The 20,858-nt window shown below is 44.9% G+C and overlaps 1 protein-coding gene across 1 annotated transcript in view; it reads right to left on the bottom strand.

Annotated features, from left to right (window-relative positions):
* Window positions 1-20,858, bottom strand: part of CRYBG3 (crystallin beta-gamma domain containing 3) — a 1,541,789-nt gene that overhangs the window by 514,220 nt on the left and 1,006,711 nt on the right. Inside the window, exons 16-17 of the mRNA XM_078657810.1 lie at window positions 9,552-9,661; window positions 7,212-7,338 (exon numbers count right to left, since the gene is read on the bottom strand). Coding sequence (XP_078513936.1) covers window positions 7,212-7,338; window positions 9,552-9,661 — 237 coding nt within the window. The remainder of the gene's footprint in view (window positions 1-7,211; window positions 7,339-9,551; window positions 9,662-20,858) is intronic.

Below are 20,858 nucleotides of genomic sequence, written 5' to 3'. Positions count from 1 at the left end.
TCCCCACTGCGATCTCTGTTGCAGTTTGGGCAGTTTTTTACAAACATGGTGTGACGCAGGCTCATGCCTGGCCACCAGTACCGTGATTGTAATTCTTCCAGAGAATCTTTTAGTTTGAGGTGTCTGAGACCCTCGCCCATATGTGCGTCCGCGATTAACAAGTTTCTCCTGTCCATGTTTGGAATCACCCTATCCCCCACTCCAGGGATTCGAGCAAAAGGGACGGAGTTTGCATCGATTATGTATGTATAATTGAGTGGATAGTTGATCGGTAACGCTGAGCAGTCGCCTTTTGATGACGTTTTCACTGCCAGCACTGTTTCACCGTCAATGTATTTTAATGTACGCTTTTTTCGAACTACGGGAGCCGATTTAGTGGCTGCCGCTGTGGCTGTTTCAGCCAATGAATTCCCTGCAGCGTGAACGCCATCACGCTGATGACTCAGTGAGTGTGTCACGTGAGTCTTTGGTAGTTCTTTTTGTAAAAGAGCTATTTGTTCCCAGAGCATTTTCTGCTTTATTGGTGCATCTGTGTCATCTTTGTAACCGTTTCGAATCCATGTCTGCAAATCCTTGTTATATGATTTGACGCAGTAATATGAATCTGACACTATAAGTGTCGGGAATTCGCGATCCGCATTATCTAGCGCCATTTTCAAAGCTAATATTTCAGTTTGTTGTTCTGAATTAGTTCCTACTGAGTGTGTTTTTGTTAATAGAGGTTTTAGTTTACCTCCGCGCCACACTTCTTTTGTAATCCCACATGTGGGGTTGTATGCCTGTTCGCCCCAAACGGGGGGTTGAGCATGCCCGTCTGTATAAATTACACAGGCGTAATGTCGTAAAGGCAGAATGTCGATTGGCAGAGGATATGTTTTTTCATATTCTAGATTTTTTAATTCTTCTAGTTCTGGAAGATTGTAAGCCAGGCTACACTTGATAATTCATATCCTACGAACAGTACTGTCAGATGGGCAATTCTGGATTTTTTAAAGTTGAATTTGTAACCCTCTGCAGCGAACCCAAGTATTATGGTGTTCACTCTTTTCAAGTGAGTCTCCAAGTCATCATCTGTTAAGTAAATGTCATCGACATAGGATAATGCTTCATCATCATATAGTTGTAGTAAGTCTGTTACTCTCGCTGAGAATACTCCCGGGCTGTTCTTGTACCCCTGGGCTAACCGACAGAATTATTTTTGAGTGCCATTTATTGAGAATGCAGTTAAATATCTGCTCTCTGGTGCTATGTTTTGACAAAAGAATCCATTAGAGATGTCTAATGTTGTTTTGTATTTTTTGCGCACTATGTTATTCATTAGTGCAGCACTATGTGAGTTTTGCACTGCAAAAGTTTTGCAACATGTGTTAAGGTGTCGGTAATCCAAAACTAGACGGTATGAATTGTCTGGTTTGGAGACAGGAAACAAAGGGTTGTTCATTTGTGAGGTGCAAGTTTCAATCACCCCCTGGTATTCTAGCTGATCTAGTATTTCATTTACCTGTTTTTTAGCTTCTTGCTTAATTGGGTACTGCCTTTGTGCAGTAGGTTGTGATTTTAACTGTATTTTGTGAGGAGGAGAGTCCTCATCCCATGTGATTTTTATATAAAGCAGGAGCTAGAGCTACTGCCCACTTTCTGGCAAGTGTGTATTTTTTATGAATTGGGATATGATTTGAGAAGGCAGGCATAATTACTTCTTCGCCATGAGGGCACTCCCTGACAAACTCTGGTGGCCAGTCTTTTTCAGCTAGAAGGATATCATAGCCCTTGGAGAGATTATCCCAAAATAGTCCCCTTATTTTCCTAGTCTTATCTCCCTCTATACGCAATGTTATTTCGTATATTTTGTGAGGTTTGCTAATTCTGGTGTCCGCAGTTTCCACTTGAAGATATTCATTCGTGTCCACTGTCTCCAGATGATTCATAAGGACTTTGCGAGCTATGCTCACTTCTGCTGCGCTGTCTAGCATTGTCTGAGCCCATTCTCCGTTTTCAGTTGTGTCCTCAGTATTCTCGGCATTGTTAACTACCTTGATACTGGCTACCTTCTTTTTTGGAAATTGTAATTTCTTTTTTAGCTGAGCAGGTTCCTTGTCTTTGGACTTGGTGTGCTCTTCTCTTTGTTCTGATCGTCCTCTTCTTTCCGATTTCTGCGAGGAAGTCTGAAAAGATTGAGAGGGACGTGTATCAATGTCTTGATATCTATCAGGCTTTTTAATATTATCCCTATTTCTAAGGTTATATCTTTTCCCAGAGGGGTCACTCTGAGGTGACCTGTGTCTTTGGTTCGGAGATTTTTCTCTTCGCCTAGGAGACCTTCCTCGGGACTGGAATTTCTTTTCTTTAGGATTGGATTGTTTGTTTCCATCCCAGTTCTTTTTTGGTGATGTAGAATTATTATTAAAAAATATTTTTTCAGGACTTTCAATTAGTTGCGGTTTTACTGGTATTCCACCTAAACTATCTCTACCTAGTTCCTCATAGGATTTTTCTATGATTCTGGCAATTTCAGCTGGTTGGTCTGCTATATCTGTCTCTTTTAACCTCTGGCGGATCGCCACGTTTGCTGCTTCTCCTTTTATGTTGGCTAATAGTATAGCCGAGACCTGCTTGAAGTCTTTTAGTAATTTCATACCAAGAGTTAAAGCGGGTTCAGGACCATATTCATCTTGAATTTGTTTTAGCACATCTGGTATTACTGAAATGGATGGAACACCGTGCGTTTTTGTGTAGATGGAAGCAAAGACTGTACCCCAAGTGTCACAGTCCTCAATGTGTGGTGCGATTCCCATTGGAAGACAGATAGTCAGAATCCTGTGCTTTTCTAGCGGGGTGGTGTCTGGAAACACCGCCTCTATTTGGGTGATTTTCTGCGCTAGCCAGAATGGTATTTGTTCCCGTTTAGCCGGTACTTTACCTAGGCAGGACTGGATGTTCTGTGGTGTAATTTTATTTGTGTTCCCCTGGTGAGGGGTCAGCTGTGGGAGTTTAATCGCTGGCTGAATTGTTGAAGTCCGCATCACATATTGGACTAATTGTCTATGTATTTTTATTAATTGTTTTAGCTGTGTTAACAGCTCTGCTGCAGACATCCCATTGATGTCTGGATGTGGTGTGTATCCGGCTAGGACCGGCCACGTTGCTCCTGGTCTACCTAAAGGACCGAGCCTGGTGATGTGATTGTTATGTTTTAGGGCGCCATCAAATAAGAGCAAATGCTCTTGAAATTTGAGTGGTACTTCCACCTCCTCGAAAGGAGTGTAATTTTCAGGAGGTTCCTCTATTTTGTAATAGTGGAAGTACTTTGTTACAGGATTTGCTGCTGGAAAATTTATCCATGAATAGTATACCTCTGTCTGCCGATATTTGTGTGCCTCAATTACGAATATGACTGTACCACCTCTAGGTGTCAGTCCATTTTCTTTTAATGACCGGGATGAGTATTATATCCGGGTCTGCGTCTTGCATGGTAGCATCAGCTGCTGCGAGTTCAGTTGCTAATCTAACTGCCTCTCTTTCTTCATCACTGTCTCCCATTTTACTGACAGGATGGTTATTTTTTTGTTTGTTTGCAGATCAGGTTTCTTATGGAAACAAAGATTAGATGCACAATATTTTGGAACAGTGTATCCTTCAACGTTGACTTGTACCAAGAACCATACATAGGAGTTCCCTCCTGCGAGGTCTGGCGGATATAACCTTTCACCCACTCCAGACGTCTTTGGAGTATTTGGGAAAAGGGGTCTGAATGAGAAAGCACGACTGAGTTACTCTAAATGTCTTACGTTAGTTTTATCGCCCTTTCCAAACGCGTTGGGCGCCATGTAGTGTAGTTCCTATCATCCCAATAGGCTCTGCGCATTGGAATAATACCTACAGCAGTAAAGGCCTAGACCAGACGTTAACTAGGTCTACTACTGTCAATACTAGACTTAAAGTTTTGGGTTTGCCAGCGTAGCTCAGAGTTCACTAGAAACTTTCTCGAATGTTCAAGGAGGACTTAACTTCCCTGATTAGACAAGAAGGGATTTAGTTTCTGACAACCATAGAACATGACAACTTTGCTCTCCCCTAATCAAGAGTATATCTCGAGAGTCGTGTGAACAAAAGGCAATTTATTTTACTCAGTCAGTACGTGCATTCTCAGTCTCATCAGATTGTAGAGAAAAGGAAGAGACGGGCGTGTTCAATAAAAAGGTGTTATTTATTGATCAGTCTCTTTTCTCATACAAGAGAAATGGATCGATATTATTGCAATACTTATAGTTAAGTAAAGTGCATACATTAAAAGCAATATTATAAAATATACTGTAAAAACATTGATATGGTTTCTAAGCCATAAGATGTTTAAAATGAATAAAATATATTACATACACATATACATTTGACTAAACGTACTCAACTGGTGTTTCTAAATACGCCTACCCCGTGTACCTGACCTAAGTCTAATACGTGGGCGGGAATAGAAAGTTACAGTTTAAGTTAAGTTTGTTTTTGCCAAGTGAATAACTAAAGAATTCTCTGTGAGGGGTTATTCAGTTCTGTACCTGGAATCTAGGTTGAATGAGGGATGGTATCTCTCTCTCTGGTCTCGATATTCCAGGCTGCCTGCGAGGGCTACCCGGAAGCGCCGGTGCTGGATCTCTCGGCAGGAGAAATCAGCGCGTCTCGTTCTCAGCGCGTCAGGAAGACGGGGCTGTGCCAGCGGGGTCTGCTCTGCTCTTCGCTTCGGCAAGTATGGCTGCTCCGTCTCGTCACCACGCGTGTGTTTGCATAGGGCAATATCGGTAATATTTATACCTTTAAGGTGCCGAGATTGACGTAAGGATGGACATAGATACGTCAATAAGGATGTCATACGACTTGCTCGTTAGCACATTCTTTTACTGAAGTTCTCGGTGAAATCAAAACAATGGCCGCAGGGTTTTGCCCAGGTTGTGATAGGTTTGATTTGTTATGAGAACTCCGTATGCCTTATCAGGGGCTGGAGGAATATCGCTTGTCTAATTAGATCGCAAGCGTTATGACCTAATCAGATAACACGTTCCTGTGCCGTAGTGTGACTGCGTCAGATAACGGTATCTGCATCATGGGGGTTTTCTGCCTCATGGGCTGACTGCTAGTTAACTTGTTGGTTTGTTTAACCAGAATAGGGTCAGGAATAGGGGGATCGATTCAGAACCTATAGGAATACATCACACTGCTGTGCATTACTTTTTGTGAAAAAATACACACTCAAATCTGATTTGCATGGCTTTGTAAATCACAAATAATATTTTGCGTTGTGGCTGTGCCAAAAAAGGGGCGCATCCACATCACAAAATGTTGTTAAATCTGTTCTAATTAAATGAAATAGTGCTAATGAAAAAGCTCAGTTGAGACTATACACTTGCAGTAAATTCGCCTCCAAGATTTACAATAATTTTGGAACAGGTGCTCCTGGTTTGGCCTTCTGCTCCATAGTTCTACCAAAACCTTCTGTTAATTATATGGCATGACGATTCCCAAGACCAATATCAGTCTGACATAATTTAAAGCAATAACTGACACACCTAGAGAATCCTGTGCAAAGCAGACACCAAGCAATGTTGGGGAGAGAAGAACTAAAACTAAGCAATGCTATATCTGTATTGCAGTAAAACAGAGCAACAAAATCAAGCGGATGGTGCCAGTATTTTAATTTCACCCCATGTGGATGGTGGCAGTATTTTAATTTCAACCCACGCGGATGGTGGCAGTATTTTAATTTCACCCCACGCCGCTCGTTATTTAGATCTATTTATGCCAGATTACAGAGATGAAAAATTGCCAGAGATTACTTTTTGTGACTTTTATCCAGATTACTTATCTTTGCTCCAATGCCCAAAAAAATGTCTCGTGAGTCGAAGATACCGCTGGGAAAAGCTAAAAGTGGTACGATGAAGAGTAATGTGGGTCTCTATCCTCAACCACACTCGTTGTGGTGTTTTGCCACACAGCATATAATGCTATGTTAATCATATTGTTGCTCCCCCATCATCAATATTATTGAGCCAACACCTATCCACATATCTCATTCTTAAAGTATAGGATAACATATTTATAAAACACTCATCAGAAATCGCATACAATGTACTGTAAATATCCAAAGCTATGAATTAATGTCTCGTTTAAGTGACCAAGCACTTAAGCTGAATTTCTAAAAATATTCTATGCCAAATCATCTGACGCATTGTGAAAAGAAGTGTGAACTGTCGAGGTTTTTATCTCTTGCTTTCCATGACACACTCGCACATTTCTGCAAGCGGACAGTGAAAAAATTGGACGTTCGCCCCTGTGATGGTGGAGCACAGCCTTCTGCAAATTAATTTGAAATTATCCACGAAGGCTCTGATAATGAGTAGGTCACAACAGGGAGTGGTATCATTTACTGCACCTGGTAAAGACCATAATTACGAGTACCTTGAAAGGTACCACGCATTTGTCCTCGTTACATTTTGACAGGCTTGACCTGCCGAAATTATGCAGAGGAATCGAATTGCAGCGCCCCTGGTAATTAATAGGTGTGATAAACTTTGCACCACTTCTAATTGCTACGTATATGAAAACAGGTGGTTGCGCAGGGATCAAACTTCACCCGGGCAAACTTGGTCAACAAAACCCTATGTGTTAATTATCGCACAACTTTGAAATGCAATCCCTGCGCAAATCTTGTTTGTGATGCAGTCAACATTTCCCACAAACAGGGCCGTTTCTTCCAGCTTTTTTCCTTGATCTGTCTTTAGTATACATACTCTGCTAACGCTTGCACCTGCACAATAGAGAGCATTTAAAGAAAGATGGAGTAGTTCAGAATTCCTCAAATTGGCAAAATGAAGGCCTCACAAAAAGTGTTTGCTAATTTGCAGTTGGAAAGAAACCCTGGTCCTTTAAAAATAAAACTACAGATGATCTTGAATTTTTATACTTTATAATTTCCACTACACATTATGTTATACTTTTATTTAGCCGTGTTTTGGATAAGTCGTGGTTAGATGCTGCAAGCTCGAGAGGGCAAAGAGAAAACATGGTAAAAGCATATAGAGAATGCAACATGGAATAAAAGGCTTAGAAGAATATGTTTAGGAACCCAATACAAACTTTATAAAAGGCAGTGGACTCAAGAGGCAGCCATTATTACCATGCACCTTACTGTGTTACTCAATATAACATTATATGTCTCTTCTTACATAGTCTATAGGCTTCAGGCATGTGATGTGGGCCGAGGGGCAGCCACAGGAAGCCAGGTCAGGGTAGTGGCCCTCTTCCAGCACACACTGCTCCTCTGCGGCGTCCCCCTGGTATCCTAGCAGCCAGCTGCAGAATGATAATACACAGGAAGCCCGTCAGCAATGTTACTCACGCGGTACTGTAAAGCATGCACTGTTCTTTTTGGATTGCATAACAATGCTCGATGGCAAGCAGGGTTCAGATCACACTATTATGCACAGAGAAAGTTTCACAAATGCCAAAAGCAGTTCAAGATTGCTGGTAACTGCAACCCAAGCAGGCCAGGATTTTTCTGTTTGGATAGTGGCGAAGTTATACCAGACAAAATTGGTTTACAATGTAACATTTAAAGGACAGCTGTAGGAGGTATAGTATAGGAACGGATGAGAAACACTAAACTATGGAATTAAACCATTTTTCAATCTCACAAGTTTTTTTATTTGCAAGTAATTTCATCCCGAATGTGTCCTATGTCCTTGTGTTCTTCACTCTAGAAAGCATGCTATTTCGAGCGAGGTCAAAATGCCCAGCAGTCTACATGTATATTTCAGTAGAAGAAATGATGGTGGACAGAGAGAAAATACAGGAGATCAATGTTAGATGTGTATCAACATGGGGACTAGGAGGACAGCGAAGAGATGATAGCAGAAACAAGTGATGCTAAAGAGTCTTGATCACTGACCATTCAACGACAACAAAATGGTTGGGAACAAGGAGTAACGTAATAGTCAGATATATTAGCAGGCCTACTAACACATTTCCATTTAAATGCATATTCTTATTTCGGCTTTGCTAAGCTGTATAAGCACACACATTAGCATAATATATAAACAAGAGGAAAAGCAATTGCAATTAACCAAATTCAGAATTGTATTGAACATGTAAAATGTCTGCCTAAAGTCCTTAAACAGCATCCAATAATATGCTGTGGTAAGATTCATGAGAATAGATAGGGGTCCTCATTACGAGTTGGGCAATTTCGCCTGAACTGATAGTTATGGGGATGTTCCCCAAGTCACCCTTACAAGTAGGTCCCAATTTGGAGCTGAGCAGATTGAATTTCCTGTAGGAAATTCTGCTCCGTTGTTCCTGGATTTGGATTTACTGGGTGCAGGATCAACAGACCTGATTTTTGCAACCCGGTAATTGAGCAAGGAAAATCACTTTGGGTCGGGCTGCACTGCAGCCCAGACCCACTTCCCTGCACCTGACGGTCTGACCAGCCCCAGCCATGGCTCGAGGGAAGCATCTTATGCGCCCCACTGCCAGAGTACAGTTTCCTCGGGGCACCCTCCCTCTCCCCTCACCGGTCCCTCTGCTTATATTTATCTCATTGAATAGACTTATTTACATAGCAGGTGGTAATTATGAGGCCCATAGAAAAGGAAATTCTGTGTGGAATTTTGCACGAAGACGAGTCTATGTAATATTCCGCATTTTATAGGAATAGATTTGTAATTGCACAGTACTGACATAGTAATACCAAATTGTACCAGCTTTTAAGGGTGCGGCCAGTACTGTGCAACTTGTAATCAGGGCTATACTCAGTTAATTCTGCTTCTTTGGAACAGTCTCCATACCCACAAGTGCGTGATCGCATATGCAAGTCCTTTCTAAGTTCCATCCATGTGGCTTCCAGCTCTAAGAAAGACGTCAGTTCCTTACAAATGCATACACTTATTATTTCTAGTCTCACAAAATAGGAGGTTAGCTGGATAAGGCTAGAAAGCTTTGAGTCTAAAACGTAGGTTACATGAGATAAACAGCTTTGAATGGCAATCACAACACGAACTTTATAGCAAGTTCCACTTGAAGATCAGGTAGGCCCTCTTAGATGCACTGTGGAAGAGAGAATTTAACAAACCATTCAGAAAAGGGCTGGCTCTCCAGAAGGGCTTCCATCAGGCTGAATGTTTGGTAGGCTACTGTGCAGCTTATCCAGTAAGTAAGCAGTCACTATCAATGTGGACCATTTCATAGACTGCACATAGGATTAACGTAGACATAGGCTTCTGCATGCGCAATGCTAGCTCAAACTCAACACGCACCAATGGAGGGGGTGGTGTTTTTTGTTGAATACAGGGGTGTCCTCTAAAAAGTGTAGTGCAGTGCATTTATATCCCACAGAGAGTCCATAAACCATACTAACTAATTAGATGGCATAATGTTTCCTTTGTAAACTTTCTTGAATGAAGTAAGCATCATACTGCGAACTTGGCGTTAAATCAAGTCAGATCGTGCATGTTGGGTCATAAAAGGCATTGAAATTGCATAGCCATAATGAAACACATAATTCTTACCATCCTTGCAGAACCCTGAAGGAACAGGGCACCTCTGGTTTGAAGTCAGAAGCCTCTGACGTGTATTCAGTGCAGTGTCCATGGAAATGTTCACCACTGTAGGATTTTATCTATAAAAAGGAGACACCAAGGATTAAGTCAAACACACAAATACAACAACCCACTCAGCATAAAGCAACATTAAAACACTTAAGTTACACTTGTTATTTGCCTTTAATGCATTCTGGGCCCAAGAGTAGACCCCTGCCTCATGGAAAAAAGCAAGTATAGTTCAGTTGCACAAGAAAGGCCAAGAAACGATCCAGCATCTTGGATGATCCAGCGAACTACCATCCTATTTAATTATTGGACCGAGTAAGAAGAGTCTTTGGCAAACTGGTCCTGACAAAGTTGCAAAATTGGATCACCGATGGTCAGATTTTAATCCACCTCCAAGCTAGATTTAGAAGAGGCCAGGGCACCATGGATCAGGTAATGAGGTTATACTTCATTTACCGGAAATATGTTATACTAAAAAAAAAGCACCCTTTCATATGGTCTTCGTCGAGCTAAAAGCCACTTATTTTTTATATATATTTTTTTATTTTAACAGTAAGACAAGAGTAGGCATTACAGATATCAGGTGTCAAACAGTAAGATGCAGATCAGGGACAGGCGGGGGAACTATACATACAAATAACCATCGTAAGGAACACATGGCCTATCGCGATTACGCATATAAGAGAAAGAGAAATAAACAGTCTATTAGGAGATCAAAAACAATCCCACTCGCGCGACCCCGTCCTCAATGATACAGGATAATTAGAACCAATGTAGACACCCGTACAATAAAGGATCCGTGGAGAAGAAACAGCCCACCTCTCGTGAAAGGAAAAAGGAAAGACAAAAGGGGCCATAGAACAAAACAAAGGCAAAATAAAAAAAAACTCCCCGAACCCCCCACCCTGCACCCCTGCAATGGCTACGGCCTAACCCCACTAGCAGCGTGCCTGTCGCCCAAGAACTACCCTAAAAGAAGGGAAAAAGAGAGAAAGAAAGTGGAGGAGGGAGAAGCAAACACACTACCGGTCTCCCATACCCCCCGCCAGTAGCGACCACCCCGAGACGTAGTAAAATCTATATCCAGCAAAATATACAAACCAGTCGGGGGAGTATAGTCAATAACCACCCGACTCCCATCACATTATAGGCACAACCCCGGCATTGTATAAAGTTATTGTATCAGATCCAAGCGATCAAGCTCAGCCCTGGCCAGTACGGTCTTTCATGAGAGTCTTTTTCACTCGAGCCGCCATCTTGATGGGAAAAGCAGAGCGTTCATAGAAGTTTATGTCAGTGCAGGAGGATCGAAAACAGGATAAAAGTTCACGAAGTCCACCAATCGAACGAGGAAAGGTGTCCAGGAACAACGAATATCTCCAATAGTCACTGAGGAACTTATTACCACACATAAAACCGTCTAGAGATGTATTAGGCGGCAGCAGATTCGCGCAGGAGACGCTGGCGATATGCACGGGCTGGCTTGTCGTTAATTGGGGACCGCCAAGGCTCATTAAATCCGGGACCTGCACGGGGACCTCGATCTCAGATGTGCAGCGCAACGCTGGTACCACAGCTAGCTGGAAAGTTGACGGAGAGTCGTCCTCCGGTCCCAGGATACCGTCCACTTTTACAGTCAGTGTCCGGAACACAGCGAAGGTGTGCGAATGGAGCGCCCCAATGGCGGCCATAACGGCCTGCAGCGATGGCGTGCCTTCCGTCCGCTCCATCCCCTCTTAGTAGGCGATAGAGCAGGACTTGAACCCCGGAGGCCGGCTACTCCGGGGTAACAGGCCACGCAAATCCGATGACAAACAGTGGGCGCTCCTCGTCTGGCAGAACACACCGTCGCCGCTAGCGAGGGCCCCAGCCCGCCGACCCAGAGAGGGTAGCAAGGTCCGGGCACCAGACCCCGACCACGGCAACCGGCGTGGCACGCTGGTGTGTCCTCGGTTTAAACTGTTCACAGGATCGTCACCAAAAATCAACAATTCACGGCACACTTCGGGAGACCGTGCTCAGTCCAGGTCTCACGGCCGATGTTGATCAATTCCGATCCGGATAGGCTAGAAATCGAGGCCCCGGCTTCCACAAGTTGTTAGGCCGAGAATAGAAACACGGCGTATCTTCGTCTGCGGTTGAAGTAGAAAACTCGGGATTGCACCTTTAGAAGCAGAAAAACTTCATGAACACGGAAATCTGGTGTGAGTCCAGGATTAAAGGCAGGATATTAGAGCTGCTGGCGGAGGTCGGCGGAGCCGGGAGCTTACACGGCCATCTTGGTTGCTAGCGTAGCTCCTCCCCCTAAAAGCCACTTTTGATTCAGTAGATAGAACTACACTTTGGAAAATACTGAGATTATGGTGTCTCAGGAAAACTGTTCAACAGCTTAGTTCTACTTCATAGTATAGCGGCAACAATACTAAAGTAAGATAAGTCTAAAAGGGGAATGTACAACAGAATTTCCTGTAAATGTCGGAGTCAGGATAGGTTACGTGCTTGCACCTATATTATTCAATCTTATTATAAATGATGTGAGCAAAGCAGTCTGCCTTAAATTTGGATGCACCATTATTTAGTGGAGACCCAGTTCCTATACTATTATTTGCTGATGACACTGTCCTGTTTGCCCATATGGAACTGGCCATGCATAAACCGCTAGCCGGATGCAATAAAGTTTTGTACTCAAAGGAAGTTGACGATCAACACCAGCAAATGAAGTTTATGATTTTAAAATAAAGAGCTTCCCTGAAGTCCACATTTAAAATCGACAATTCTGGAATAGAAAGCGTAAACTACTAGGACTATTTGGGTGTTAGACTTGATGCTAAACTTTCATGGACCGATCAAATAAAGTAATCTTGCACTAAGCCAACAGTGTAGTGGCTACAGTACACTACCACAGGAAAAGTAGCAATAAGCTAATTGAGCTAGCTCTTACTGTATATAAAATGAAAGCTATGACCGCCAGTCTTTGCGGGTTGAGATTTGGGGACACAAGAAGTTCCCGGGTCTTGGACCAGGAACCCAATCTCTATACTAAGAGCAGAACTAGGTATGCATACAATTAAAGTTGTCACAGCCCTCAAACCTGTTAAATACAGTGTTCTGTTGTGGACATATTAAAATTGCTAATCTTTGGGAAAGTTTTACTGGAAAAACGGGGGAACAAAAAGCACTTATTGCTACCTTGGTGCAAGCACGTAGCTAAAATACTCATGGATGCAGGTTGGTTACCTGGAGGCTTGGACAAATCTGGAATCGATGACCATTGGAAGTCTTCAATCAATTAAGGAACAAAATTGGGGGTTTGTAAAGAAGAGAAATGCAGCACATAAAGGCAAATTATGGCAGCAGTTTTTTTCAGATAAAATCTGGTCCATTTTATGAGCCATATTTGGATTATATATTTTTGGAACTTAAAAGATCCTTATATGTGAAATTTCGTCTAGGAACGCTTCCCGTCATATTGTAGACTAATAATTGGCCTAGTTTTGACCACTTTAAGACTGTGCAATTGTGCAGTAGGGATCTGTTCTGCATGTTATGTTGCGTTGTAAAAAAACTGTTTATGTGAGAAGACTTTTCCTAGGGCCCTTTAAGCATAGAATCAGACGCTGAAGCGGGGCATTTCTATTTTGATATCATGCAGATTCAAAGGGGCTATGTACCTGTCTGTTGCATCCTATGTATTTGCTGTATGGAAATTAATGAGCTGTAAATTTGTAGTTTTATGGATAGTAGTTTACATCAGAGTAAACTAAAGGTAACCTGTTAATTGTAAATTGTGCAAAACTTTTTTTTTTAGATTCGTTTGGAAATTTGGATTATTTTTAACCTAATTTTATAATGTTTTATACTGTATGGCTTTTAAGCTGACACAATAACAATCACTGTCTCTCTTTCACTTGTAATTCGAGGTACACTAATTTTGACCTCTTTGTTATACTTGAGGTGGAGTGCTTTGGGTTCTACTTTTGGTGGATCCTTAGTTTGAAGAGCAAAAAGCCATTGAGTGTTGGGAACAATGTCCATAATTGCACACTGTAGGAAAGTAGGATCTGCTTCTTATGGTTAATCCTCACTTTTTGCTTGATGTGATACTGTTTTTGACTAGTCTGACTCGGATCCTGCTAATGAGGACCCCAGTGTATCTGCTTTCTCCTAAAACTGTTCTGTATGTACTTAGTACACCCCAGATTGGATACTGGGGTACCCTTGTCACTCCCTAGTATATGGTTCCCATGCACCCAGGGCATAGGTACCCCAGAGGTCTCCCATGGGCCTGCGGCATGTATTATGCCACCCACGAGAGACCATTCAAAATGGAACTATAGGCCTGCCATTGCAGCCTGTGTAAGTTGGTGCATGCACCACTTAAAGATGAAGTTTTACTATATCTGAGGGTCACTGCACTTAAAACCTATAAGTCACCCCTATAGCAGGCATTTACAATCCTGAGGGCAGGGTGCTTGGTTCTACGTGAGAGGGTGCCCCTGCATGAGCAGGGCATCCCTGCAGCCCTTTGGAGTCCATTCTCCCGGGTTATCAGTGAAGCAGCCATATACTAATATAGAGAAGCATTGCGTGACCACGCGATGACCATCACAAAAACGGCTGCAACGAACCTTATCGTGTTTGGGGGTCAAACATGTTGGAATCATACCGCCACACCGTTACCAGTGTGGGAGGTACGAGTCCACCCACAGGGAGAGACTTCCATTAGGCTCTTAGGGTTCCTGGTACCAGCCTTCTGGTCCCGGACAGCACAAAATGGTTGCTGCTGACCAGAGACACATTCCTACCCACCTGCTGCTGAGCCAAGCTCGAGTAGAGGAAGGCGGAACAATAGGCATGCTGTCACAGGGAGGTCTGACTACCTCCCAGACAGGTTTTAGTGTATCAGGGCTGGGTGGGTGTGCTTGCCAGAGCCTGAAATTCTGCATCAGGGGCAAATTTGGTGTCCCTGTGCATAGTCCAGTTCATACCAGTCATGGGAGCCATCTGCTCCCTCTCTGGCGCAAAGCTGGACAAAGGACATGTGAGTAACCTCCCCCCTTTCCAGACCCTCCCCTGGGAGGGTCCCCTGAATCTTCCCAGACCTCTCCTTAGGGTACTTAAGGGCTTACCTGAGTGTAGGCCCCTAGATTAGTCGTGGACAAGATTTAGAACTGAAACCACTGTACTTCTACCATCTGGGCACTTTGTACTTCGCTGGACTTCGTTTGGGCCTGACTTCATCTCCCTTTCAGTATGCTGCATCGTCTGTGCGTGTGCACTATACAGGATCATGCATGACCTGTGGAGCATCCAAGACACTTGAAGATAATCTCCCTTGAAGTGAAGGAGCCACTCCCCTGCATTTGCAGGCACCTCAACACTGCTGACCATTCTGCTGAACCCGAGCTCCTGCCGACTTCGAAGGGTTCAACAACATAGGTGGTGGCTATTTACATCTCCTGAGGCACAAGGTGCCGTCTCACCAAGCCTGAGGTCAGATTCCCTCGTGGGGGCTGCATTAACCGAACCCCTGTGCACCGCGTAATTTTGCAAGTGCATATGCTTGTTGGCAATGCTGTGACAAGTGCATTGGGCTCCAAGAAGCCCCAACCTCTGGCAATGTGTTGCACCAAGATCTTCAGCCACACTGCCTCGTGGGCACTGTGGCATGCTCCGATTGGTGAGCTGTTCGAGGTCTTCTCCAGATCCTTGTGCTTGCGGCCTGTGGGTCAAATTGAGGCTCATCTTTGTTTTCCTTGAGATCCCCTAATTGTTCGGGCCTGCCCTGACTCCCCTGCTTGTGGCGAGTCTACTGGACCGTGCAGGTCCTAACCGTGCACGTTCCTGATTTCCTGAGTGGGTTGCATTTGCCAAGGTTTGTTGGTGCTCCCGCCGGACACCAACCGCTCAGCACTTGACATCCTTCATGGGACAGCTGGCATCTGAGTCCTGGTTGTCCTCAGCATTGCCTAGTCCTCGCAGCTGCAGAGTCAAGGTCACCGACATCCTTCCTGAAGCACCCGACATCAGAGGGTATCCATCCTCCAAGTCTCCTGTCCCTTCTGCTTTCAGGTACTCCCCTACCAGCATCCATGTTTGGATCCCTCCGGACACCTTCTCCTCTTCCAGCAGCAGCACTTTCCTGAAGGCCTCCATTGAGTTCGGCAGCGGTTTCCGATGCCACTTCACACCTATGCACATGGCTTCCCTGGGAACGGTGTCCACGGTGGGGTGGCTCTCCAACCTTCTGTCTTCCACAGGGTTTCTTTAGAGTCCACTGGGAAAGGTCCCTAATCTCTAAAATTCCAACCGCGACTTGCACATAGACTTGTACGGAGCATGCAGTCATGTTCTCACACTGCACACACTCTCCTTGGGGTCCCTACCTACTCGCCTTAGGTGGTTCCTTGGGGTCACAGCAATTCTACATCCTCTCGACATTGCCAGAGTCGTGGTTCTTATACCACTTTTCTAGTATATGGTTTGGTCCCCCCCCTGGGGCCCACTGTGTATTGGTGCTACCTACTGTGATTTATTTGCTTTAATATTGTGTGCTTTGTGTATATCTCCGTGTAGTTGCAAAGTACTAGATAGAGTTCAATATAAAATACATATTTTTATACATAATTTGTGTGGTTCCTTTTCATTTAATCTATACTAAAAGATACTAAAAGATGGCATTCTGGTAAAACAAGCTGCTTTACGCTCCTTCAAGACTAAGTCTGAAGGCTGCTCTCCACAGCTACCACTTGGATAGCTTTTTAAGGTTGTCTGAGACCTCTTAAATCTGGTTGTCTGGACTTGTGCAAGGTGCCCACTTACATTAATGGACATCATATACCAGTCCAGCTTCTCACACACACACACACCAAAATTAATTAGAACGGACTATACACATTCACAGCTCAGATTATAGCTACAGATCTCAGCACACTAAGCATAAACCACAGATTCAGAAGTGTAATTTTTACAAAGTAATTTCCAATATCTTGCCCTCCAGTGGGACCGGCTTCCAACTAAGATTTTCTCACCACTGGGCTATCGAGTTACCATTCGGTCACAGTGTTTATCTGAGCCACTTCTGTGGGCATTTCAAGTTTAGGTTTAGGAGAAGATCGAAGTATCCAAGCTCTAAACTCCTGTATTTAAAAGGAGTTATATTCTAAATTATAATGGGGCAGGGATACAGTCTGATATTTTGATGAGGATTCTAACACCCTTTGCTGATACTAAACTTTTATGTCAAAAGCCATGTGCATTTTATCCATCCAGCAGCTTTCACATGGGGAAAACAATAGACATGAATATAGATTTAACACCAACCAAAGAAGAAGACCTCATTCTGATGATTCCATCTCGTTACGCTGCTGGTAGTGGAATCACGTAATCTTTAGTCTACATCTTGGCCTAATAGAGTAGCAACCTGAGTTTTGTCTAATTAATAAACACTTTTTACCCCATTTCTGAGTGTCTAAATATACATTTAAAGAACAGCTCTGCCCAAGTTACCTCAGCTTACTGCTCATCACCCCACCAATTCCATTCTGGTCTCTCATTTCAATCACTCAGATACATGTAGGTATATACGCAGGGATCATTAAAGAAGTTTTACATATTTATGTATTTACTGAGAAACAGGCAGAGAAGACAATTTGACAGTAACTGTTGTCTGCAGTTCCACATATCACATTATTGTTAAATACAGCTATGGGGGTGTGGCCTAGGAGGGAATGGAGTAGTAGGTGTTTCGCCTGCTCTTCGACTCTCCAGGCCCATCCAGTGCCATCGACCACACCAGGGCAGCTGAGGGGGCGATCTACAGCTGTGAGATGGTTACTGCTCTTCCGCCCTTGCTGTGACGGGGCTGTCTCCCCCTCCTGCATCGACACCGGCCACTGCACGGCAGAGGCTCTCTGCAGTTGTTGGGTGCCATCATGCCTGCCAGCCCTCGTATCGCCCGGCCCTGCCGTGGCAGACCCGCTTACTGCCTAACCCTGAACTGTATCTGGCAGGGATGGATGTTTCTACGCTGCCTAAGGTGGGGCCTGCTCTTCTGCTGATCATTGCGGAGCCTGACTGAAGAACCACTCAGAAGCACGAGGCTCCACGTGAGGGAGCAACAGCACTCCCCCTGTGGGCCTGCGGCCCATCGATCCCTTGGACATCTAGAGGTCGCTCTGATGAACACTACAGCCGGGGGAATCCCAAACACCGAACTACTCACCCTGAGGCTCTGTAAATGCAGATTAGCTGGGCCTCACCTGCGCATCCCAGGCCTGTGATACAGCCTGCCTCCGCTCCTTCACCCAAGAGAAAAATTAGAGGTGAGAAACAAACGCGGGGGCTGAGCGGATTGGCTTCTGTGCCTGAGGCCCCAGGAGTTATACATTTCTTGCTGGCAGAGACCTGTTCTGATAGCAGTGGCTGTGGGTGGGCGGGGTCCCGGAGTCTGATCACATGCCCCTGGCTTGGAGCTTGGGTATCTCAAACCAAGGGCCTGTGTTGCAATCGGCTACAGGGGAACATCTCTCTAACAGGCCCCCTCCACTATAGCCTTTCTTCTGGTATGCAACCTGGCTCGCCTGTTCATCCTCGGCCCGTGGTTGTGGCTCTGCCCTCTGATGAGAAGTGTGGCTCAATGGTTAGAGCAGGCAAACCTCGATGCTGAGCTCTGGCCAGGGACCAGGGTTCGATTCCCGCCTCGACAGGTCTCGGGCTCATTAATTCCCCTGACCGGATATTCTCGCCTCAGTGCCTATTCTGATCATGGGTCCCACGCTGCAACTCTGGGCAATAGCTTGCTTAGTCTCCACAACGGCCCCCACAACGCGAGGGAGGCCTGGTCTGCACCATGGGGGTGCCCAGGAGTGGACACTTCACAGGGAAAGCCAGGAAGGGTTCCCTTGCGGTATTCGTACAAGCGCCGGGAAACCCACTGCGGGTAGCTGTGCGCTATACAAGTACAAAAACATTTACAACATTTACATGAGTAACTAGAGCCATTTAGAGGTGGGAAACCCCAGGAGAGGTGCCTCCCTCATTGCCTGATACCTGCTGTGGCACAGAGAGGTCTTGTGACTGCTTAACCGTCGGCCTCACTAGGCCATAGACAAAAGTTGCTCCTGCACTCTCTACAGTTCAGCCAGTACCTGGATCCCGTACCCTACTGGATTGGACTATACCACTGACGGACACCCCAGGTCTTCCGGGTGGGGAGGTGGTGTGGCCCACAGGCTCTCTCTAGTGTAGGGGTCCAAACCAGAGTTCCCTCCTCTTTTACAGCCTTGCACCCTACACAATAACTCTCTGCCATCTGAACTGGTCAGAGACCTGCTGAGACTTAAAGCATCTTACTGCTCACATCTCTTTACCTGGCTCACACTACGCTACTTTGGTAGATACTCCCGTAACCTGCAACAGGAAAAACCAGGTAGGCACCTAAAAATGCTACTAACCTCATACTGGTCATGCGCACCTCGCCGCCTTTTCATGTTCCCAACACGTGAAAGACAACCCCGTGATGTCTCTATGGACAAAGGCCTTGACAGTGGACTCGGGCATGATACCCCACCCACCCCCAAGAGAGTATTACAGTGACCGTTTCCTGTAGGAAATTCACTCAGACATTAGCTCACTGAAGGACGAGTTTAAATCCTGCCTATGTGACATCTGAAAAGATATCTCAGAAATAGGGGAGCGAGTAGACGCACAGTAGATGACTGTTCAGAAGACCAGAAGATGTTATGGCGACGTGTGCCGGCTCAACAGAAAAATCTATTTGCAAACCAAGCAAGAAGATTTGGAAAATAGAAGCCGCCATAACAGTCTATGCATCTGGGGCATGCCTGGGGGTGTGGAAGGCAGCAATATCATGTCATTTACAGCAGATTTTCTCCAGGTGATTCGAGGGGACGAGGACGACCCCACCAACTCTCGACAGGGCCCACTGGGAGGCTTCAGCCACTGGACGCAAGGATGTAGTGCCAGGCATTTTGACCAGAGTGCATTCTTTACTGAAAAAGAAATTATACTTAGAGCATCTAGGGGAAAGACTGAACTAGTCTTTCGGGGACATGCTGTGCAACTCTACCAAGATCTACCTTCTATCACTTTGCTGAAGCAGTGTGACTTCAAGCCTGTCACTGATAAACTCCGCAACTGTGGAATCAGCTATCAATGGGGCTACCCCTTTGCTCTCTTGTTCACAAGGGAGGGCAAACGCTGCTCACTAAGATCGTTCACAGAGGCGAAGCAATTCTTTGGACTCGCAATTGTCTCACCCGTGACTTCTCGCTCAGGAGGGTGACTCCTTTAGCAGGTCTGGAGCATCTCGGTGCTGGCCCCTGCAAGACGTGTAAGTCACTGTTGGAGTCTGTTGGTCCGTTGTTCCTGCTGCTTGTACTTTTTTTTCTTTTTCAGGTCAATTGACTCTACCTATGGGTTCGACCGCACATGGCAACTGTCACTTTATAGATCAGGGCTGGTAGGTGGGGCGCTTGTGCATACTCTATGGCCACCTCGTTCATGGCTTCTCCCCAGTGATGTGGGCTTGGTGTGGGCCTTCTTCTGAGTGCCTCCCTCTGTGGTCAGGTTGGTTAGTGGTGAATCCACCATTACCGGCACAAAGCGCCTTCTTATGCTATCTTCTCCCCATAGGTATAGGAACCCCTACATACCATCTGGCGACATGTCTATGCTGGAGACACTAAACTGATATCACTGAATGTGAAGGCCTAAACTCCCCAAACAAAGGCAAGCAAATCTGGCGATACATACAGCAACATGATCCTGATGATGTCCTCCTGCAGGAGACCCATCTAAAGGTATAGCACATCTGAGACACCCCAGGCACCATTGGGCATATACAAATACTAAAACGCTTGGGGTAGGTATCCTCTGCAAAGCAGGTGTCCACACGCCCATTACCAAGTGGTCCGCGATGGGGAGGGTCGGTATCTGACTCAACATCTTCTTTGGGGACAGTGGTGGCGCCTAATAACTCACAGGACACTTACCTTAACAATTTGCATGAATAATTGGAGGGGGTGAAGGGCGAAATTATAGAATGCAGGGATTTTAATCTGGTGTGGGATGCTGCACTTGAACGAAGTGGGGCCACTTTTCAAAATGCAGGGGCCATGTCCTCTCATCTGAAGCGGGACATCGAGAACCTGGGCTTAATAGACGCATGGCATTACAAACACCCCAAAACGCAGGATTACTCTTTCTATACTTACGTACATACTTCCTACTTCCTTTTAGACTACT

Source organism: Lissotriton helveticus, chromosome 8 (genome assembly GCF_964261635.1).
Source record: "Lissotriton helveticus chromosome 8, aLisHel1.1, whole genome shotgun sequence".
Lineage (NCBI taxonomy): Eukaryota > Metazoa > Chordata > Amphibia > Caudata > Salamandridae > Lissotriton > Lissotriton helveticus.
This window is presented reverse-complemented; position numbering and strand designations above follow the sequence as displayed.